Source organism: Eschrichtius robustus, chromosome 3 (assembly GCF_028021215.1).
Source record: "Eschrichtius robustus isolate mEscRob2 chromosome 3, mEscRob2.pri, whole genome shotgun sequence".
Classification (NCBI taxonomy): domain Eukaryota; kingdom Metazoa; phylum Chordata; class Mammalia; order Artiodactyla; family Eschrichtiidae; genus Eschrichtius; species Eschrichtius robustus.
In genome coordinates, this window is record NC_090826.1 from 45,747,549 (window position 1) to 45,769,223 (window position 21,675).

General features: G+C 49.5%; 1 protein-coding gene across 1 annotated transcript; it reads right to left on the bottom strand.

The window, feature by feature from the left end:
* Positions 1 to 1,704: 1,704 nt before the first annotated feature.
* Positions 1,705 to 21,340, bottom strand: CDCP2 (CUB domain containing protein 2). The gene is made up of 6 exons (XM_068537980.1): positions 21,262 to 21,340; positions 13,562 to 13,909; positions 10,314 to 10,649; positions 8,934 to 9,287; positions 5,205 to 5,383; positions 1,705 to 2,031 (listed from the first exon to the last, which is right to left on the bottom strand). Exons 1-6 carry the CDS (start codon positions 21,338 to 21,340, stop codon positions 1,705 to 1,707), a joined length of 1,623 nt encoding a protein of 540 aa, XP_068394081.1.
* Between the last annotated feature and the right edge of the window lie 335 nt (positions 21,341 to 21,675).

A 21,675-nucleotide genomic window follows, 5' to 3' on the forward strand; every position in this document is an offset into this window, starting at 1 on the left:
TGCTCCAAACACCCCAGAGTCTCCTGCTGGCACATGACCCTGACAGACCTCTAATTCATCATGTTGCTACGCCCTCACAACAAACCAGGAACTATGGTCCCATTCTGCAGGTGGGTATATCAAGGCTCATAGCATCAAAGTGGCTTGCTCAGGCTCACTCAATTAAAAAGAAGAGTGTGGACTTGAACCCAGTTCTCCCAATGTCCAGGCTACTCTTTTTCCCTTGCTTAATTCATTTCTTGCTTTATCAGCTCTTTTCTCTCTAGGTCTTTTCTCTGCAAATTACCAACTTATCTGCCCTCCCTGTCCCTGATTTGGCTCCACTTGACTGTAAGCCTCTTGAAGTCAGGAATCTCTTTTGACTTGCTCCCCTCTGTATGCCTGGAGCCTATCACAGCAATAGGCACAAGGCTAGAAACCAGTGGATGTTTGTTGGATTGTTGAAGGGATTGTAATTGGACTACAACTTTTAAAATTGATGTCAGTGGTCGGCACGGTCAATATGGAGATTTTTGTTATTATGAAAGGACTCACTTGAGTGATTCATTATGCAAATATAAAGGTGAACAGGGGAAAGTCATGTACTATAAATGTATTTTTTGTTTATTTTTCATTAACAAGATTGCTCCACTTCTTGATATATAGGGCTCTGGGGAGTGCTGGACCAATTCGCATAAGGATGCCAGAGGTCTTCTCGCAGGGGAGCATTGGAAATCCAACCCCTGCTCACTGTGGTGTGAACTTAGAAAAATGTGGGTGGACTGGAGTAGCTCTGAGTGAAGTCCAATGGCAGGAGAAAGTCCAGAGCGCTCCAAAGAGAGCTCAGCTGGAGGAGAAGGATGGGCTAGTAATCTGAGCTCAACATCAGGGTGAGGACAGAGACACATGGGACTTCAATCAGTTTTTCAGTCAAGGATCATGGTTTATTTAAGGAAAAATGCCAACATGAAAGAGACACTGGTCCTCAGCCTCCAGCCTCACTACTGAGCATAGTATGGGCCTGCCTGTGGTTTATACTCTAGGGGTCTGTCCACCCGGTGGACAGGCATCCACGAGGATGCACAAGACCAGTCTTCAACAGCGCCACCATGTGGCAGGGGCTAAAGCAACAGCACTAGGTGGGGTTTCAGTTTCCTTTCTCTCTGTTCCTGGAGTTTGGAGGCAGGACTAATCTGCTTTAGATAAAGTCCTCAGGGTTCCTGAATCAGTTCAGGAGAGTGGAGGCCCCTGGATGGATACCAAACCTCCTGCTAATGAACGCTTAGGATGAGCAATTAGTCAGAAAATTAGGAGGGGCCTTATTTGTATCCTGAGTTGGTGAAGCAGTCAGACAAGTTATAGAACAAGTCAGTTTTATCAACTCTGTCACCAGTGACCACAACTATCTATGCTGACATATACACACAAGAGAGTTCTTTTCTATAGCAGAAAATCTTCAAAATTAATAACAACAACAACAACTGCACACACATGCATGGCATGCTATAGTTTATACAGCTCTTATCCATGCTCTTCTCTGAGCCTCACGCCAGCCCTGTGAGATAAGCAGGGCAGAGTAAAGGTCCCCTGGAACCTGAGGCTCAGAGGGGGATAGTGACTTGCCCATGGTCATCATAAAGTCAACAAGGCCTGGTCCTGCCCCCGTTGTGGGGTGCCCAAGCTGCCTCCCAGGGATGCCAGATGCCACGTCCCTACCCTCCCGGCTTACAGCAGCATCAGGACCACTATGGCAATGACCATGAGGACTCCAGCCAGGATGCAAAGGCCCAGGAAGACGATGTCACTGGTGTCCTGGGCCACCACGGCCACGGGGCCCTCCAGTGCCTCTGCCTCGTCCCTGGGTGGTGCCTCCTGAAGGTGCTCGGCCGTGGCAGCATAGGGCCCAAGCCAGTGGGAGCCGGACAGCAGGTGGACAGAGGCCTCCTTTCGCCTCGGCTCGCAGCGGACCTCGTATTCGTGGATGTCCTCCTGTCCACCCGCTGAGAAGTCGATGTACAGCACACTGACGATCACTGAAGTGTTATTTCTTCTCTGTGGGGGTCAAGGGGCACTTGCTCACACCTGAAGGGGCCAGGGCTGACCCTGTTCCCCTGGATATGTAGGCACTGAGTGCCAAGGGGGCAGAACTCCAGAGCCTGGTTTCCAGTCCCAGCTTGGCTACTGACTCCCTTCCCACTCGGAGCCTCAGTGTCCCCACCTGTAAAAGGGGCACTACGAGGGTGTCTGAAAGGACAATATATATTTGATGGGTCAGTGTTTGCTCTGGCTTGAAGGAGGTGGTGTCTATGAAAGGTAGTAACAGTAACAACAGGGACATTCGCCATGTTCCAGGCTCTGCATTTTGAGGGCATTATCTCATTTAATTCTCACAACAACCTTCTCTTATTGGTGCCATTAATATCCCCATTTGCCAGATAAGGAAAATGAGGCCCAGAGGTTAAACCCCTTGTCTGAGGTCACACAGCACACAATTGACAGGGAACGTATTCTCTTCCAGATCTGCCTGATTCTTAACTGTGCTCTTAGCCATCACACCTCACTCAAACCAAAGAATGTAGAACCAAAGGGGAGTTTCAGGACATCTAGTTCAATCTCCCTTCCTTGGCAATTTACAGATGTGGCTACTGAGGCCCAGCAAAGGCAGTAATTTGCCCAGAGCTAGATCCAGAAGCCGAGTCTCCTGCCTCCCAGTTAGATGCTCTGTCCCTGGTGTTACGCGACTTTCCTTCTGGAATCGTTTTGCCCAATTATGTCTGCAGCAGTTATGTGTCCCATGGTTGAGTCCTGTTCAGCCCAGCAGCACCACCCCGGGGTTGGGAAGAGCCATTGAGGAGTGTGATGTGGGGAGCCTGTCACGCTGCTGCCCTCCCCACCCCCACGGATGAAGGAGGCAGGAGTTAGGACGCCCTGAGACAGTGGAGTGTTTGGGCTGGGGACTGAGGGACAGCATTTTGACGGGCAGTCTGGTGTGGTCTGGATTGGGGGCTGCAGTGATGCCGGGCTACTCTCCCCACCCACCCCTAATCTAGAGCAGCTGTTACACTCCTCAGGCCGCCCAACTGCCCCTGTCCAGTCATGGCTCTTCTGAGCTGAGGCTTCTCTAAAAACCAAAGCTGCCTAGAACAGAGCAAACGGGCATGACCTGCAGGAAGCTGCCATCACTGGACACTGGGTGGTCCTTTTGGGGACGGCAGTGAAGGGGAATCACGGATCTGGAGTTTCATGGACCAGGTGACCTTGTGGGTCTCTCCCAACTCTGGGCTTCCAGAAGGCTCTGCGTCCACGTCCCCAGAGGAGCCTTCTGCATTGCGCCCTCAGCCTGTCTACCACCGCACCCTCTGAGGAGAACCTGTGTCCTGGACTTTTGTGACACAGAATCGGAAAAACAAATACAGAACCTGAGAGTGGAAGGGGACCCAGTGAAAGGGCCGAAGTGAATCTACATAATAAAGAAGGGAGGGAGGGCTTCCCTGGTGGCGCAGTGGTTGAGAATCTGCCTGCCAATGCAGGGGACACGGGTTCGAGCCCTGGTCTGGGAAGATCCCACATGCCGCGGAGCAACTAGGCCCGTGAGCCACAATTGCTGAGCCTGCGCATCTGGCGCCTGTGCTCCGCAACAAGAGAGGCTGCGACAGTAAGAGGCCCGCGCAGCGCGATGAAGAGTGGCCCCCGCTTGCCGCAACTAGAGAAAGCCCTCGCAGAGAAACGAAGACCCAACACAGCCATAAATAAATAAATGAAAAAAAAAAAAAAAAGACAAAACATTGCCTATGGGAGTTAAAACATTAATTATTAAAAAAAAAAAAAAAAAAGAAGGGAGGGAAAAATCACACAAAACAGGTGTGCGGGGAAGTTTCAGGGGTTTTTGATGAATGAGACTTGAGGAGGAAAGAAAATCCACACAAATGTGGTGTTATGGTTATGAAATCAAGTCTCTGTGGTTTTTAAGAGATGCACAGATAGGTTGTCATGGCTTTTGGCCATTTGAACTGTGCATCTTTGAAAGCAACTCAATACAGAGACTGGTCCGCATGGGTCTAGGACTTATAAGTGTTACACTAAGAATCCATGAGTCTGAGGTTCTCAGCTTTTATGTTTCCATGATATTGATGCCAAGATTCTACGATTATGTGGCTCCAGGTTCTAGTGGTGGTTCTGTGACTTTGAGACCCTGAGTGTCTGTGAGTTCTTTGCTCTAGATTTCATGATTCCTTGCTTCTGGGGTTCTCTGTCTCCATCATTTTATGACTCTATGGAACATGGTTCTGCCCCCAAAGAAAACCCCAGGGGGATTTAGGGCATGGAGTAGAGGTGAGGGCAGATTATCTTGGCAGCTAAGACGGACTCCCGCTTCTCCTCTACTCAGGTTAAAAGGATGGTGGCCGCCAGGAGGCTGGGGAAGCAGAGGGTGGACTTGAGGGGCCAGAGGCATACATCCGGTTAATGTTGGGTGGTGGGGAAATACGGTTTGCTGGAAAGCACGCGATTTCTGCCAAGGCAGTCTGACGAATTCCCAGATTCGTCACCAAGTCTGCGGTGTTGTCCCCGATGAAGACCACTGTGCCTTCTCCCCCATTCCACTTCCCAACCTGTCCCTGAGAATACAAACATCCAGGGTTCTTGGGCCACTGCCAGGTGACTTCTGAGGGCCCCAAGCCTGGGTTCTAGGCCTCCGAAATACAAGGATAGTAGAAAAACTTCATTTGTACACCTCGCTGCCTTTGGAGGGAAGTGGATCCTATCTCTTGAAGGACCCCTTTGTTTTGCGGAGCCCAGCGATGGATTTGGATCACAAGGTTGGGGAGGGGGTGGGCAGGAGGCAGCAGCGCTCAAACAGCTGTATGCGTTAGAGGGGTGGGGACCAGGTGGCCCTGGGGAGCCCCAGTGGGGAGGGGGGGCAGCAGGAAGGCCCCCAGGAACAGTCAGTTCACAGGACCTTGAGGGAGGGGCCTCCAGTAGGGGCTTTTGGCTGTCGCCAGCTTGTGCAGCAGGACACCTCTTCTCTGTCTCCCCTACCTGAGTTCTTTGTTGTGTCTACACTGAGCAAGTTTGTTGAGGTAAAATCAAAAGAGGCTGAATTCTGCATCCTGGCTTGTGGGGTGACCAGAGCCAGGAAGAGAAGCTGAATTCTCAGGTCTGGCAGGTGCCTCTCCCCAGGGATCAGAGCCCCTCCCTCGTGCCTGCCCTCCTCCCCCAGCCCCTACCTGAGACTCAGTGCCGCAGGTGTCAAAGCGGGCCTGGATCCGGAAGTTGCTGCCGACTTCCTGAGCAGCACAGCTCCGGCTGCCCAGGTAGACTTTGGTCCGTTCTAGAGGGGCCAGTGCCTGCGCGGAGATCAGGATCTGGAAGTCCGTGCGGGAGCAACTCACGTTCATGGGGACCACTGAGGATGGATGGGAGCGGGGAGCTGGAGGCCATGGGGGCAGGAGGTCTGACCCCCACCCTCTCCAAGCCCCTATCCAAAGGGTGGTGGATGGAAAACCGAGGCCCAGAGAGGGGATGGCTCTTAAGCAGTCCTACGAGGACGTTTTACACGCGTTACTCCATTTAACTCCATCAAACTATGAGCTCCAGGGCAGGCCCCGTGCCTACTTCTCAGCGTCCTCTGAGCCAGCACAGAGCTTGGCAGGTGCAGTGAATGCTGAATAAACGACTGACTGACTGAATGAATGAATATTCTTAATCAGAATGAAAGCTATTATTGCTGATCATGTTTGCCATATACCAGGCAATTAATTTAATCATTTGATTAGTATTTATGGCCCACTATGTGCAGGCACTATTCTAAACACCAGATACAGAAATGAAAAGAAAAAAACCAGCCACAAATGCCTACTCTCTTGGAGCTTACATTCTAGTTGAGTGAGGAGGCAGTAAATATGTAAGATACACCTAAGCGTCAGAGTAGTCTGAAGGAAAATCAAGCAAAAAAGAAAGACGGGGAGCGGGGAGAGCAGAATGTGTGTGGGTAAGGGTTGCGGTGGCTGCAGTTTGAAAAGGGTGGTGCAGGAAGCCCCACTCTCCCTCCTCATGATGACCCCTTGAGGTGGACATGACTAAATACATTTGAAAGTTTTGGAACCCGGAGCTCTGAGAGGTGAAATTGTCAGCAGTGGCTAAGCCAGGATTTTAATCATTGCGTCTGTAAGATCCCACAGTTCCTGGTCTCTCCACCTTATGTGGTGGCCCCCTGCAGCCCCTCCCAGCCAGGCCTGTGTGACTCTAAGTGTCTGGGATCGTGAGAGCCTGTGTGTGTGAGCACGCGTGTGTGTACCGGGGCAGTGCTTGCTGGGGCAGGGGTGAGGGTAGGGGGAAGGAAGCGGGGTGGCTGGCGGGAGGAAAAGGAAAGAGCTGGTAGGCAGAGGCCTGGAAATCTCAACCCCTCTCCGGGAAATGCCTCAGACATATTTCAGCCTCTGGTGTCTGGGCAGTCGGGGATTTATGGGCCCGCCATCTCCCACGATGATCTTGGTGATGCTGAACTGTGTGTCACCCCTGATCGATGCTGAGGTTGTCCTCTAGCCGGGAGGCCGCCTGCAGCCTGGGCCACATCTGGAGCCTGGCCCAGCATTAGTGCCGTGTCTGACCCTGGGCTCCCACAGGCATCTGGGCTCCCACAGCCATCGGGGAGGTGCCTTTGGAGGCACCAAAAGGAGAAGGAGCTTGTCCAAGATCACATACAGCTGGGAGAGGACCCAGAGCAAGACCATCAGACCATCAGAGCAAAAGGGACTTTACAGCTCCTTCAACTGATATCTTCATTTTACTGAGACCCTCAGAGAGAAAGCTACTTGCCAGCTAGCTGTGGCAGAGCCCCATGGCACCTGGTTCTCTGAGTGCACTCCGGGAAAGGGGTTGCTCTAACAGAGGGACAGCCCTCCTCCAGGTTTATGGATGGAGATGACTGAGGCCCACAGAGGGAGCGTCTGCCCAGGTCACTTTGCTGCCACTAGGTTGCTGCAGCTCTACTGTTTCCCTTCACCATTGCTGGGCCCCCAAACTCCTCTTGCACATGGGTAAGGAAAGAGGAAGAAGGACTTCCCTGGTGGCACAGTGGTTAAGAATCCTCCTGCCAATGCAGGGGACACGGGTTCTAGCCCTGGTCCAAGAAGATCCCACGTGCTGCGGAGCAACTAAGCCCATGCACCACAACTACTGAGCCTGCGCTCTAGAGCCCGCGAACCACAACTACTGAAACCCGCACGCCTAGATCCCATGCTCCGCAACAAGAGAAGCCACCGCAATGAGAAGCCTGCGCACTGCAGCGAAGAGTAGCCCCTGCTCGCTGCAACTAGAGAAAGCCTGTGTGCAGCCACGAAGACCCAACGCAGACAAAAATAAATAGACAGAAAGAAAGAAAGAAAGAAAGAAAGAAAGAAAGGAAGGAAGGAAGGAAGGAAGGAAGGAAGGAAGGAAGGAAGGAAGGAAGGAAGGAAGGAAGAAGAAAGAAAGAAAGAAAGAAAGAAAGAAAGAAAGAAAGAAAGAAAGAAAGAAAGAAAGAAAGAAAGAAAGAAAGAAAGGAAGAAAGAAAGAAAGAAGGGAAGAAAGAAAGAAAGAAGGGAAGAAAGAAAGAAGAGGAAAGACCTTTTTTTTTTGGTTGCGCCGTGTGGCATGCAGGATCTTAGTTCCCTGACTAGGGATCAGACCTGCGCCTCCTGCATTGGGAGCACGGAGTATTAACTACTGGACCACCAGGGAAGTCCCGAGGAAAGATCTTTTGAATGCAGACCAGGACTGAGACACATAAGGGAAAGAAATCCACACTCAGCAAGGATGCCCTCCGAGGCAGGCACTGTGACCTGTGTTACCTCATTTCATCTTAAAGACCACCTGTCTAGAGCATTCATCAACCCCTCCTACAGGTGAGCACCATTGGATGGTCAGTAAATGGCAGCATTTGGATGTGGTCCCCGTCCGTCTGAGCTCAGTCCTGGGCCTCCTCCCCAGGCCCTGCTTAGCCACACAAAAGGCAAGGGTGTGAGTTCTAGCCTTGGCTGTGCCACCCACTGCCCGTGTGACAGCAGTGAAAGTCGTTTCCTCTCTGCACCTCTGTTTCTGCACCTGCACAACAAGAGGCTCTAGCTTAGTCAGGCAGAGGGCAAAATGGGTCCAGAGCACAGGCATTTCTGGGACCGTGGCCCAGGGAAGGGTGATGAGAGGAGGGGATAGATGATAGCTGCTGTCAGCTGGCAAATCTAACTAGCACTATGGAGGATGGAAAAGCTGAGTGCCAAGTTCCCTAGCCAGCTCTTCATCTAGGCATGGCCACATGACCAAGTTCAAAATAATGAGAATAAGAAGAAGTCTTTTGAGGGCTTCTGAAAATGCTTTTACTTTTCTGATAAAGGAACATTTGTGGCTGGCACCTCCCCTACGCTCTTCCAGCCTTGAACATGGACATGATGCCTGGAGTTGTGGCAGCCATCTTGTAGTCATGAGGTCAAGAGAATCCCAGACATACCAGCTGGGACACTGTTGAGTCCTTGAACCAATACAGCAGCTGCCTAGCTCTAGGCTTCTTGTTATGTAAGGAAATCTCTGTCAGTCAGGACTTATGACTGTACAAGCAAGGTTGGTCGGCATCTCCATGATTATATCAATTGTTTTCCATAAATAGTATTACCATATCTTGTGTATTACCCCTGGATACAGAGGATTAATCATAGTACAAGAGAGGCCAGGGGCCCATGGAGGAAGGTGACAGATAGGGAGGAATTAGGAATTGTGGATTTGGAAGCTGGAAAAATAGGGCACTGTAATAGTGAAAATAAGCAAGGGCCATATTGATATAGCCTCAGAGGTCCCAGGGCAGGAGTTGGCAGTTGTGTAGCCAACCGAGAAGTTGGTGAGATGGAGCAAGGAGGCTGCAAAGACCAGGAACCCCGGCCTCACCTTCCCCCACCAGCACACCCATACCCTCAACCCCAGCTGACCTCCAATGTAGGCCACAGAGAAGCCCCTGTGGGTGGTGCTACGGTCTGTGTGCAGCAGAAGCAGGAGCTGGTTGTGGCTCGAGGTGACCGGTGGTGGCAGGTGGTGGCCACACCAACTCCCCAGCAGGGGCGCCTCCTCGCTGGCCCCGTCGAAGGCTGTCAGATGGTCAAAGTCACAGGTCCTGGTCAGGCTGTTGGGCCCCTCCAGTTCCAGGTCCAGGAAGAACACTTTGACCCGGTAGCCAAGAGGCAGGCGGATGGTCCAGTGGCACCGGATGTGGTTGGGGTAGGAGCTGGGGTACTGTGGGCTGGAGAAGTTGCCCCGCACCGCCGTGTATACCTCCTGGCATTCTCCTGGATTGGGGAGAGCAGGACAGAAGGAGCAATGGTGAGAAGGGTGTAGACTGTCACCCTCTGCAGCTACAGCTTGGGCAGTAGGCGCTAAAGGGTCCTAAAACCACCCTGGCAGGTTGTCGGCACCATGGCCAGAAGACCAGACAACTGATCCCAAAGCCTGCTTTAAACGGAAACTAGCTGAAAGCTGAGACTGTCATTCCAATTGGTAAACCACTTCATGAGTGTTGACCCTGATAGGAATTCAATAACAATGCCTAATACCTGTCCTCGGAGTTGAGTCCACCTTGGACTTGACAGACAAGGTGGTTCATGACCTGACCTTGCCCTTTTTCTCCCTGCCCCTCATCCAGCCCTACCTTCCAGCCTCACCAAACATTTCCTAGTAATACAAGCACACAAACCCTCTCTGTCCTCCATGCCTCTGCACATGCTGATCCCTCTGCTTGGAACACCCTTCCCTTTCTTCTGCCACTGGCTTACACCTTCAAAGCACTGCTCAATTCTCTCGTGCTCCAGGAAGTCATCCATGATTCTTACTGTTAGACAGCACATATCACAGTGCATTGTCATTGTCTGTTTTCTTCTTTATCTCCTCCACTAGACAGTTTACTTCCCAAGGGTTCATTCATTCATTCGTACAAACATTAATTGAATACCCTCTATGTAGCAGGTACAAAGATAAGTCCATAGGAACTCACAGTCAAGCAGAGGAAATCAGCATGCAAACCAGGTACAGAAGTGATGTGTTAGATCATCGCTATGAGAAAACTTCTCTAAGGAGTTGAAGGAAGGGAATAATTCTGAGTGAATCAAGGAGCCTTCCCAGAGGAGGTGACATGCTTGTGCCTTGGCATCGACCAGACGGGAAAGGGTGTGCTAGAACATTTCAGGCAGAGAAAGAGCAGGAAGTGTAAGGCCCAGAGGCAGAAGAGTACAACCCCTCCCTGCCCCGCCGCAAGCGTGATGGGGAGGCAGGAGCCCAGCACACACAGCGCACTCAGAGTGTAGCTCCGGCCCTCCTACCTGAGAAGTAGTAGGCCTTGAAGCCCCGTCCCCCGATGTTAAAGTCAGACTTGAAGACCACCTGCAGCTCGTGGCCCAGCGACACGAGCGTGGGGGGCCTGGAGCTGCCGCAGTAGTGGTGCCCACGGGTGGGGCCGGGCCCCCCAAGCACAGCCACGTAGTCGTAGGTGCACTGCTCACTGCCCTCCACCTGGAAGTCCACGAAGACCAGCTTGACGGTGGCGGGGCCAGCGGCTCGGATCACCCAGCGGCACTCCACATTGTTGGGGTAGTTGTTGGGGTGCTCGGGGCTGGTGAGGACCCCCGACAGGCCCGTCAGGACGCCACCACACGCATCTGCAAGGGAGTCCGCTTGAACCGAACTTTCTCCCTCCCTGTGGCTCCCGCATCTCCTCCCTTGGGAAATGCCATGCCCACAGGTGTTCACAGGAATCTTGTCACCACCCACTGAGCGCTTGGTAAGTGACAGGCACAGGCCATCTTTCTAGGTCATCACCATAACCCCATGAGGAACGCACCGTGGTTTCCCCCATTTTACAGCTGAGAGACTGGAGGCAGAGAGAAGTTAAATAACTTACCTGTGTGAGTTGGGCTTCACCCAGGCTGAGCCTGAGACAAGGATTTGAGCCCAAGTAGTTTATCTGGGAGAGACAGAGGACCACAGATGGGCAGCAAGGGAGAGAGGGTGGGGGAGCGGGGGCATTCCCCAGAATCGAGGCTGAGGGCCGCTGGGGGTAGAGGTGACCTGCCAAAGCTTCGGAAAAAGCCCTGAAGCAAAGAGATGTGGAGATTGGCAAGAGCCATTGCAGTGGCAAGGCCCCAAGGGACAGGGCAGGACCCTGACAGCAGGTCACACCCCTGGTATCAGGGAGGGCAGGATTTGACTAACTTCAGAGTCTGTGCACTTGACCTTATCAGTCTCACTGTCCCCTCCTACCAGGCCAGTGCAGCATAGAGGCTGAGGCACCTGAGACCAGGAACATTATCAAATCTCCCGAACAGAGGAGGAAACTGAGGCTTAGAGGGAGGACCTGAAGGAGTAGTTGGGCTTGAAGTAGTAGTAGATGGGCTTGAAGTCTGAAGACAGGTCTCCTCTCAGCTCAGTCTTCTATTACTGTGTGACCGTGGGCAAGTAACTCAGCCTCTCTGAGCCTCATGGGAATATTAGAAATCATAAGACCTGTTCAGACTGATCCACCAGGCTCAGACTCATGCAGAGTTTAAGAAGTTTCTGGTGAAAGCCCTTTGGAACCCAGTGTAGCCAGTACAACTGGGAGCTAGGTGATAATGAATGCCGGGACTAGCTGGAGGCCACCAGCAAGGAGGGGCACACTCGGTGTGTCTCCTGAGACTCCAGAATCTCACTCCATGGCATGGCTGTGTGAACAGAGCACTGTGCTGGGCGGCTACGGACTTGTCTTCTTGTCCCAGTTTCCGCTTCCCAGATGTGTGACCTTGGGAAGGCACATTCCCTCTCTGGTCTCAGGTGTATTGTTTGTCAAATGAGAGGGCAGGTTTTGACAGTCTGTGAGATCCCGTCTGCTGTCAACACCCTTAGCAGAGACTTTCAAAATGTGTTCTGGGGCTCCACGGTGGCCCCAGGGCATCTATTTGCAGACATCTGGTGTAAATGTCATTCTTTTTCTGTATTCAAACTATTTTTTAATTCAATGAAAGATAGCATCCACAGTCACATATCTTATATGTAAAAATTTAACTAATCAGAGGCCATCAATATTTACTTACGTTTTCAATGACTGGCTTATAATAAGTAAATGTTAAGAATACAAACTTATAAATGCTTACAACAAAAATGCTGCCTTTGGGACTTCCGTGGTGGTGCAGTGGTTAAGAAGCCGCCTGCCAATGCAGGGCACACGGGTTTGATCCCTGATCCGGGAAGATCCCACATGCCACGGAGCAACTAAGCCCGCGCACCACAACTACTGAGCCATCGCACCACAACTACTGAGCCCTCGTGCCACAACTACTGAAGCCCACGCGCCTAGAGCCCGTGCTCCACAACAGAAACCGCCGCAATGAGAAGCCCACATACCGCAACGAGGAGTAGTCCCCGCTCGCCACAACTAGAGAAAGGCCACGCACAGCAACGAAGACCCAACGCAGCCATAAATAAATAAATAAATAAATAAATAAATAAATAAAAATTTATTTTAAAAAAATGCTGCCTTTATCTCTTTTACATATCAGGGATTAACATAAGGTTCCATTTGATATAAGGGTACTCCTGTTTTAAAAAATATTGGAAAACATTGCACATCGTATTATAACTTTGATACCCTAAGAGTCTAAAAATCTAGGGATCTAAAACTCCACTGCTATGATTAGATTGGTCTGTGGTTCTTGTGTTTTACCATTCTACAATACTATGCCTCCAAAGCCAGTGGGAGCGGGTGTCTGGCTTTGGAGGCATAGAACTGTATGCACCCTCGCCCCGGCCCTGATTGCTGCTGGTGAACCCTGTGCACCAGGAGCCTCTGTGGAGCCTATTGCTTGAGCTGTTGTGAGGAAGGCCTTTGGTTTTGGCCTTGGGAGAAGGTAGGAGGTCTGAGTCTGTGCAGAGAAGCCTGAGGAAAGAGGAATGAGTCAAGGAGAAAGAAAGTCAAGGAGGGTGAAGCCTCTGCTCTCCTCACTAGCCTGAGGGGTAGGCTCCAAGCCTGGCTGGGGGAGGGAGGGGTTAGGGACCACGATATAGGAGGCAAGCTCAGGAAAGGCTTTGGGAGGGAGCGCGTCACCAGCTCCACGCAGACGCTCATGCACCTTGCACTCCCGAGGACATGATGGGGAGGGGAGAGAATCCTGTGCCCGTGACATGAGATGCCACAGAGGGGTCAGCAGCAGTGGCAGCACGGTGTCCCCTCCAGTGTCCCCTCCAGTGTCCTGATGCCATGTATGGGGTGAGAAGGACAAGGATAGGAGAGCGCGAGAGGCCTCATTCCTGAGCACAGTGTGACCCTCCGAGGACTCCCGGAATAACGGAGGGAGATGTGGGGAGTGTTGCCATGAAGGTGGGAACACACAACCACCAAGACTACCAACAGAAAAAAAAAAAAAAAAAAGACTACCAACAGAGGCTGCCTTTGCCCCGTGCGCTATGAGAGCAGGGGCATCCAGGTTAAAGAGCAGCCTACACGCTAAGATGCTGAGACACTGCCCGTCACCTTACCCCGCCGCCCTCCCCCCATCCCCACCCAGGGCCACCCTCTCCACTGCCAAGTCCCCCTTGCCTTTCTGGTAGCCCGCAGAAAAGCCTCGGCTGGCCACGTGCTTGTCTGAGTGGAAGACCACAGACATGACGTGCCAGGAGGAGGCGAAGGGTGGCGGGGGCACCTGGCCACAGAACCTCCCCAGCAGGTTGCCCTGGTCCCCGGAGGCCCCATTGTAGATCTCCAGGAAGTCGAAGCTGCAGGTGTCATGGTACTCCAGGTCGAAGGCGTGGAAGGTGAGCAGCACGGAGGATCCCTCAGCCACCACGATCAGCCAGCTGCACTCCGTGTTGTAGGGGTAGAGCCTGGGGAAGTTGGGGCTGGAGAAGTTTCCAGAAGGTGCTGAGAGCACACCCCCACATTTGACACCTGTGGTGAGAGGAAAGAATGTCTCAGAGTCAGTCCTGGGGTCTTGGGTGGTGGCCCAGCTCCAAAGCGGGTTCTTTGGGATGGGATGAGGGAGCATGAGGTCATGGCCCTAAGTCAATTCACTTATTCATGTAGCTGTTCATTCATTTATTTATTCTTCAAATACTTGCCAAACATTCTTTTATTCATTCAAGAAATATTGTTTGAGTGCTAAGCATTGTTTTAGGTGCTGGGGTTACAGCAGGAACAAATAGACTAAAATTCTGGTGGGGAAGACAAACAATAAACATAATAAGGAAAATATAGAGCATATTAACTAGTGATAAGTGACCTGGAGAAAAATAAAGCAGGGAAAGGAGACAAGAAGTGTCAGGTGGGACTATAGTTTTAGATAAAATAGTACCAAATGCTAGGCACTAGAGATGTGCATTGGGGAATTTGAAAATTAAAAATAATATTACCTGCTCCCATCCTGAGTGAAAATGTGCACAGTCTACTACAAAGTTAAAACTACATTCTTTTTTATTATTATTATTTATTTATTTATATTTTTGGCTGCGTTGGGTCTTTGTTGCCGCGCGCCGCGCACGGGCTTTCTCTAGTTGTGGCGAGCGGGGGCTACTCTTTGTTGCAGTATGCGGGCTTCTCATTGCAGTGTCTTCTTTTGTTGCAGAACCCGGGCTCTAGTCATGCAGGCTTCAGTAGTTGCGGCGCGTGGGCTCAGTAGTTATGGCACACGGGATTAGTTGGTCCGCGACATGTGGGATCTTCCTGGACCCGGGCTCGAACCCGTGTCCCCTGCATTGGCAGGTGGATTCTTAACCACTGCGCCACCAGGGAAGTCCCCAAAACTACATTCTTATATGTGCATATTTGCTTATATTTTGAAAACAATGGAAGGAAACTAATAAAAATTGTTCTCTGACACGGGACGATGTAAGCCAAAGGGAGGAAACAGGCGTGACCGCTAGACCTCTTTAAACGCAATTTATTTTATAATTTTAACTTTATAATCATGAGTAATTTTTAATATAATTTTTAAATTATCAAAAATATTTAAGTAACCCATATGCCAAACTAAAACAAATAAGCTTAACTATATGTCAAGTTGGAGGCACATTCACATGGGAAAAACGATTTCAAACGATGTTGAAATACACTATTTTGACTGTGCCTTCCTAGTGGAATAGATCCCAAGAACAGAATGAAACACAAAGAAATATTAAACTATATTCAGTAGACTTACTATTAGTAGTAATAGTGAATACTGTTATTTTACAATATTTTATATATTGGAATAAAGGAAGTATGTTAATGTCAATAGAAACTAAGATTTGCAGTGTAAGAGGAGAGCGATACAAGTATAAAATTAAAAAACTAAGTAGAACTCTTGAGATCCTTAATTTGAATTGAAAACATCAGTACGAATTTGATTTATTTTTATTTCTAAAAATATTTATTTCCTAGCTTTGTTCATTAAAAACCCTAAAAGCAATGATATTCCGGTAGTATTTGTACCACTTGGACTTAGATTAGGATTATTATGTCCAACTAAATTAGATTAGGATCATTATGTCCAACTAAAATGAAGCAGGGCTCCTTAGAGAAATAGTTAGTCTAGGGCAGTAAATATACAAAACACACTTGGGATATCTTGTCACACCAGAATGTAAAGAAACTATTGGAACTGCTGGAATTGTGTCAAAAGACACAGAAACCTGGAAGGGGCTCCCACTGGCTAAAGAAGGTATACTTTGAACTTCCAAAAAATTTATTGCAGGGACTTCCCTGCGGTCCAGTGGTTAAGACTCTGCGCTTCCAATGCAGGGGGCGCGAGTTCGATCTCTGGTCAGGGAACTAGGATCCCACATGCCACGGGGAGTGGCCAAAAAAAAAAAATTTATTGCAGTGGGTTGAAACCCATCAAATATATAAAAATTCATGAATTCATAATACAACTAAAAGAAATTAAAAAGGAACTTATTGATTTCCTTTAGAGATTGCTCGGGCACAAACTCATTTTCTTCTTGATACGTGGAGAAAGAATTAAGCATTTACTTTGCCTTTCCTGTTACAAACTATATATATCAGGATAACCAAATAGCTGATGAAGAAAAATTGTTATTTAAAGAAGACTACAGAAAGAATAACAACATTAGAAAAACAAAACTTTGCAAACCTTAATGAAATCATCATTATCATTGTCTGTTCTAATCACTGAGAAAAAAGGTAAATGATGAGAGGTAAAACCTAGATGGTTGAGTAGATAAATATTTTCTGTAAAATTCTTTCACCTTTGCTAATGTATGAAAATTTTTATAATTAAAAAATGCCAAAAAAGTTACCTTTATAGGGAACTTTATAATGGATGGATCAGGCTAACAACCCCTGAACTCACTGACCAATCTTAACGTCAAAGTGAAACACTGGATAATCGGTGCCCTGATGAAACACCTGTAACATCTTCTTGGGGGAAAAAAAAAGGAACCTTTATCTAATGGAGTCTCTGGATCTGTCTACAAGTTAGAGTGAATATGGAAGCTAGAGGAACAATCTAAATGACACCGTGAGGACGCATTCAGTCAAGTCCAGAATGTGGGAAATTCTAATGACCAAGGTGCTTCAACAGTAAGTAAGGTTGTGGGGGGGAGACACAACTGTTATATTAAAAAAGACTCAACTAGAAGAAAACATAGGAGGTAAGCTCCTTAACACTGGTCTTGGCAATAATTTTTTGGATTTGACACCAAAGGCAACAAAAGCAAAAATAAACAAGTGGGACTACGTTGAATTAAAAGCTCTGCACAGCAAAGGAAACCATCAATAGGGACTTCCCTGGTGGCGCAGTGGTTAAGAATCTGCCTGCCAATGCAGGGGACACGGGTTCTGAACCCTGGTCCAGGAAGATTTCACACGCCGCAGAGCAACTAAGCCTGTCAGCCACAACTACTGAGCCTGCGCTCTAGAGCCCAAGAGCCACAACTACTGAGCCTGCGTGCCACAACTACTGAAGCCTGCGCACCTAGAGCCCCAGCTCCACAACAAGAGAAGCCACCGCAGTGAGAAGCCCGCGCACTGCAACGAAGAGTAGGCCACGCTCGCCGCAACTAGAGAAAAGCCCACGCACAGCAGAGAAGACCCAACACAGCCAAAAATAAATAAATAAATAAATATAAAGAGGAAGGCTTCCAACACTTCACCATTAAAGAAAAAAAAAATGAGTAGAGGACTTCTCTGGTGGCGCAGTGGTTAAGAATCTGCCTGCCAATGCAGGCGACACGGGTTTGAGCCCTGGCCCGGGAAGATCCCACATGCTGTGGAGCAACTAATCCCATGCGCTACAACTACTGAGCCTGTGCTTTAGAGCCTGCGAGCCACAACTACTGAGCCCGCATGCCTAGAGCCCATGCCCTGCAACAAGAGAAGTCTGTGCACTGCAACGAAGAGCAGCCCCCAGTTGCCACAACTAGAGAAAGACCGTGCAGCAACGAAGACCCAACGCAGCCAAAAATAATAAATAAATAAAATAAAATAAATTTAAAAATGTAAAATAAAAATAAAATGAGTAGAGAAACTGAATAGGCAGTTTTCCAAAGAAGGCATACAGATGACCAACAGGTACATGAAAAGGTGCTCAACATCACTAATCATCAAGGAAATGCAAAGCAAAACCTCAATGAGATATCACCTCCCATCTGTTAGGATGGCTATTATGTAAAAGACAAGAGAGTAACAAGTGTTGGCAACGATGTGGAGAAAAAGGAACCTTTGTGCACAGTTGGTAGGAATGCAAACTGGTGCAGCCTCTATGACAAACAATATGGAGGCTTCTCAAAAAATTAAAAATAGAACTCCATATGATCCAGCAATTCCACTTTGGGTATATTTCAAAGGAAATGGAAACAGGGTATCAAAGAGTTATCTGCATTCCCATCTTCATTGCAGAATTATTCACAATAGCCCGAGATATGGAAACAACCTAAGTGTCCATCAACAGATGAATGGAGATACATATGACATGGAATATTATTCAGCCTTGAAAAAGGCACCCATCCTGCTATTTGCAGCAACATAGATAGACCTTGAGGGCATTATGCTAAGTGAAATAAGCCAGACAGAGAAAGATGAATACTGCATGGTATCACTTATATGTGGAATCTAAAACGTCAAACTCATAGAAACAGAGAGTAGAAAAGTGGTTGCCAGGGGAGAAGTCGATTAAAAAAGAGAGAGAGAGACTGAGAGAGAGAGAGAGAGGGAGGCAGACTTGAGTCAAATATCAACCAAAAGCAATGTGTGGACCTTGTCTGGATTCTGAGTTGAACAAAAAAATTGCAATGGGATTTTTTTTTTTTTTTGCCGTAATGGGGAAAATTGAACATGAACTGAGTACTAGATAAAATTAAAGAATTATTATATCATTATAATAATATTGGGAATATCTATCTATCTATATATCTGTTAGATATACTCTGAACTATTTATGGGTGAAATAGTGTGATATCTGAGATTGTCTTTAAATTTCTCCAATCTGCCCCCCTAAAATGGGGGTAGGGGTAGGATGGAAGAGCCAAGAAAGGCAGAATGTTGATAACTGTTGAAGATGGTTGATGGAGACATCGGGATTTATTATACTATTTTCTCCACTTTGTGTGTGAAAATTTTCATAGTTAAAAGTTGAAAAAAATGACCTTCTCAGTGAGGCTTTCCCCAACCACCCTATTTACAATTGAAATCCTCTCCCCATCCCTGTACCTCTTCTCTCCCTTTTCTGCTTTATTTTCTCCATAGCACCCATCACCGTCAAATGTACTATTTATTTCCTTATTTGTTTGGTTCACTGCCAAGTCTCTCTCCACAAAACTGTCAGCTCTATGAGAGCAGGGATTCTCGTCTATTTTGTTCTCTGCTGTCTCCCAAGCACCTAGAAGAGCTCCTGGTACAAAGCAGGTGCTCAGTGTATATTTGCTGAGTGAATGAATCAGTGAACAATCTTATATCATCCTCACAATATCCCCATAAAATAGGCAGCGCAGGTGTTATTGACTCCATTTAACAGATGAGAAACTGAGGTCCAAAAAGGAAGTTACTGCTGTAGCTGACATCTCCTGTTTTGTTCCACCCAGCCCTCATTCCTTCACCTCTTGTAAGAACATGCCCTCGATTTTAGACACTGCTCCCTTCCCTTGTCTCCATGTGGTAACCCTCCCTTGTCTTTCCCAGGCCCACAGGAGGACACAGGATCCTAGCTGGGCAATCCTGGGGCCCCCAGCACTGCCATAGCGACTGGCCTGTGGGGTGGCCCTGTGCCACCAGAGTCCTGCTGCTGAGTTCCTGGGTGAGAACCCTTTCCTGCCTGGTACCTAAGCCGGGAGTGAGAGCCCTGGGTGGACCCCGCTCAGGGCCCATTGAGAGAGCTTGTCAGCAAATGGCAAGAACCATGTGAAAAGAGGAAATGGCCCAGAACCCAAGCTGCCCAACTCAGCTATACTCCCGCCTCCCTGGCACCAGCCACTGCATTTCTCTTCTTGCTTAAACTCATCCAGATTAGGTTTCTGTCCCTTGCAACCAGAAGCATCCTGAAGAATATACTTAACCAAAGTTCCTGTAAGAGAGACACATTTGCCAAGCACGTGCCCTGTACAGGCCTGTGCTGACTCAAAATGGGCCCCTTCCTGGGGAGCTCCCAGTTGTGGGGTAAGATGGGGGGAGTTAGGCAAATGAGACAAAGCCATGTGGCGTGATTGTGCTGGGGCCACACGGGCTCTGGGGTCCAGAGGGAGGGGGGCAGTCTTGCCAGGGCCAGCACTGTTAGGGGAGGGACACAGGGGAGTTGATGTTTGAGTTTGGCTAGAAGGAGCAAGAAGGCTTTGTGAGTTGGGGAAGATTTGGAGGGAGGAAATGGCATGAATAAAGGCTCAGACTCACAATCACTTAGCCTACCTGAGCCTCACTCACGCATCTGTGAAATGGGGATAATGACCTTGCTGGGCGGCTGTGAACACGGATGAGAGAAAGCAGTGCAGAGGCTACAAGATGCACATCCAGTTCACATCAGGGCTCCCTGCCTGGCCCTGGGGGCAGGCCAGGGTGGGAGCAATGTCTGATTCATGCCTCTATGGCAAGAGGACAGAGGGATATCCTGTTCATTGCCTGTCCTTGTCCTTCCCCCAGCCTTGCCCATTGGACGGGAAAAGCCGTGAGAAGGTTGGAGCAGAACTCCTGGTGGCCCAGGAGGCCCTGGGTCCCAGCACAAGTAGAGGCCTTGTCCGGCAGGCACCCTGAACTCCAGGGTCACCTCAAGGCCACTGAAGCCCCAGTGGCTAGAAATGGGACCAGTTAGCTTCTCCCACCACCCAGGCATGGGGTGAGACACCTGGGTGCCCAAGCCATCTCTGCCACCAACTAGGTGACTGGAAAGTTACATTTCCTTCCTGAGCCCCCCTTGAATCTGCAGGAAGACAAGACACTGGCAACTGCTGGCTGAGCCCCTGCTACACACACGCCCCTTGAAGACGGGTGAAGTGATATTGCCCTGGCTTCTCAGACAGGCACACAGTGCTCAGAGGGCTGGAGCAGCACAAAGCAACCCGGGACCAGGGTGCCAGCAGAGGGTTCTAAGATCTCCAAGGGGGGAGTTTCCGAGGCTGATGAAGGGATGCAGAAGTCTTCCTGGAGGAGGTGGTGTTTGACCTGAGCTTGATGGATGAGCCAGGTGTTCCCAGGTGGAAAAAGAGAAAAGGGACCTTCCAGGCAGAGGGCACAGGGGGTGAAAGCCCTGAGAGTGGAGCATCTCCAGGAGGGGGTGTGATCCTCTGCCAGAGCATGTGATGCCCGAGGGACTCTGGGAACCGAGGCTGGTTGTTATATAGAGATTGGAGCCAAACCTGGGAAGGCACTGAATGCCTTTATAAGGAACTTTGATTTCACTTGGCTGGCGATGGGAAAGTGCAGCAGGCTCTCAGGAGGAAAATAAGGACTCATTCCAGCAACAAATCTTTAATCGTTCTCTGAGCCATTCCCTTCGCCCTTGGTAAGCATGTAGTCTTGGACAGGTTACTTAACCGCCCTCTTCCTCAGTTTCCTCATCCGTAAAAAGGAGGACTAATACCCACTTTGAAGTTGTGAAGATTAAATGCATTCATACGTGGAAAGCACCCAGCACATAGTAGGCACTTGATAAACATTGTCTTTCCCCATCTCAGAAGCAATACATCCGCAACTCGGCCAACTGCCCCCAAAAGGGCCTTCCGCTTTCTGGCCTTCCACATGGAAACCTCCTGAGACCCCGCTGCTACCTGCCACCCCTCTGCCCCCCTCCAGGTTTCCTGCCTGTCCCCAGCAGCTCCTACCTTTCATGGCTTGGGCCCTGGGGACTGGGCCCAGCAGTGTCACTGCCAGCAGCACACAGAACTCCAGCTCTGCCAGCATCTCCTCGCTGGGGGCCCCGCAGGTCTGCCGAGCTCGGGGCAGGCCAGGATCTGAGGGTCTGGAGCAGGGGAAAGAGAGGTGAGGCTGAAAGGGCCTCCAAGTTAATGGTGGTGTGAATAATTCATCAGCACCTTGAATTAGTAAGCTGATCCCCAGGTGCTTCCTTCACTCCACCCTAAGGTGACGGATCTAGTGTCACCAGGTTGACACTTCGGAGGTCTGCACTGGCCACACTGGATGGGTAAGGGAAGCAACTTAGGGCTGGGAGGGAATTTATTGGTGGAGAAGGGGCACGAGTTTTGGGGCTAGGCAGACCTGAGATCATCCCTGGTCAG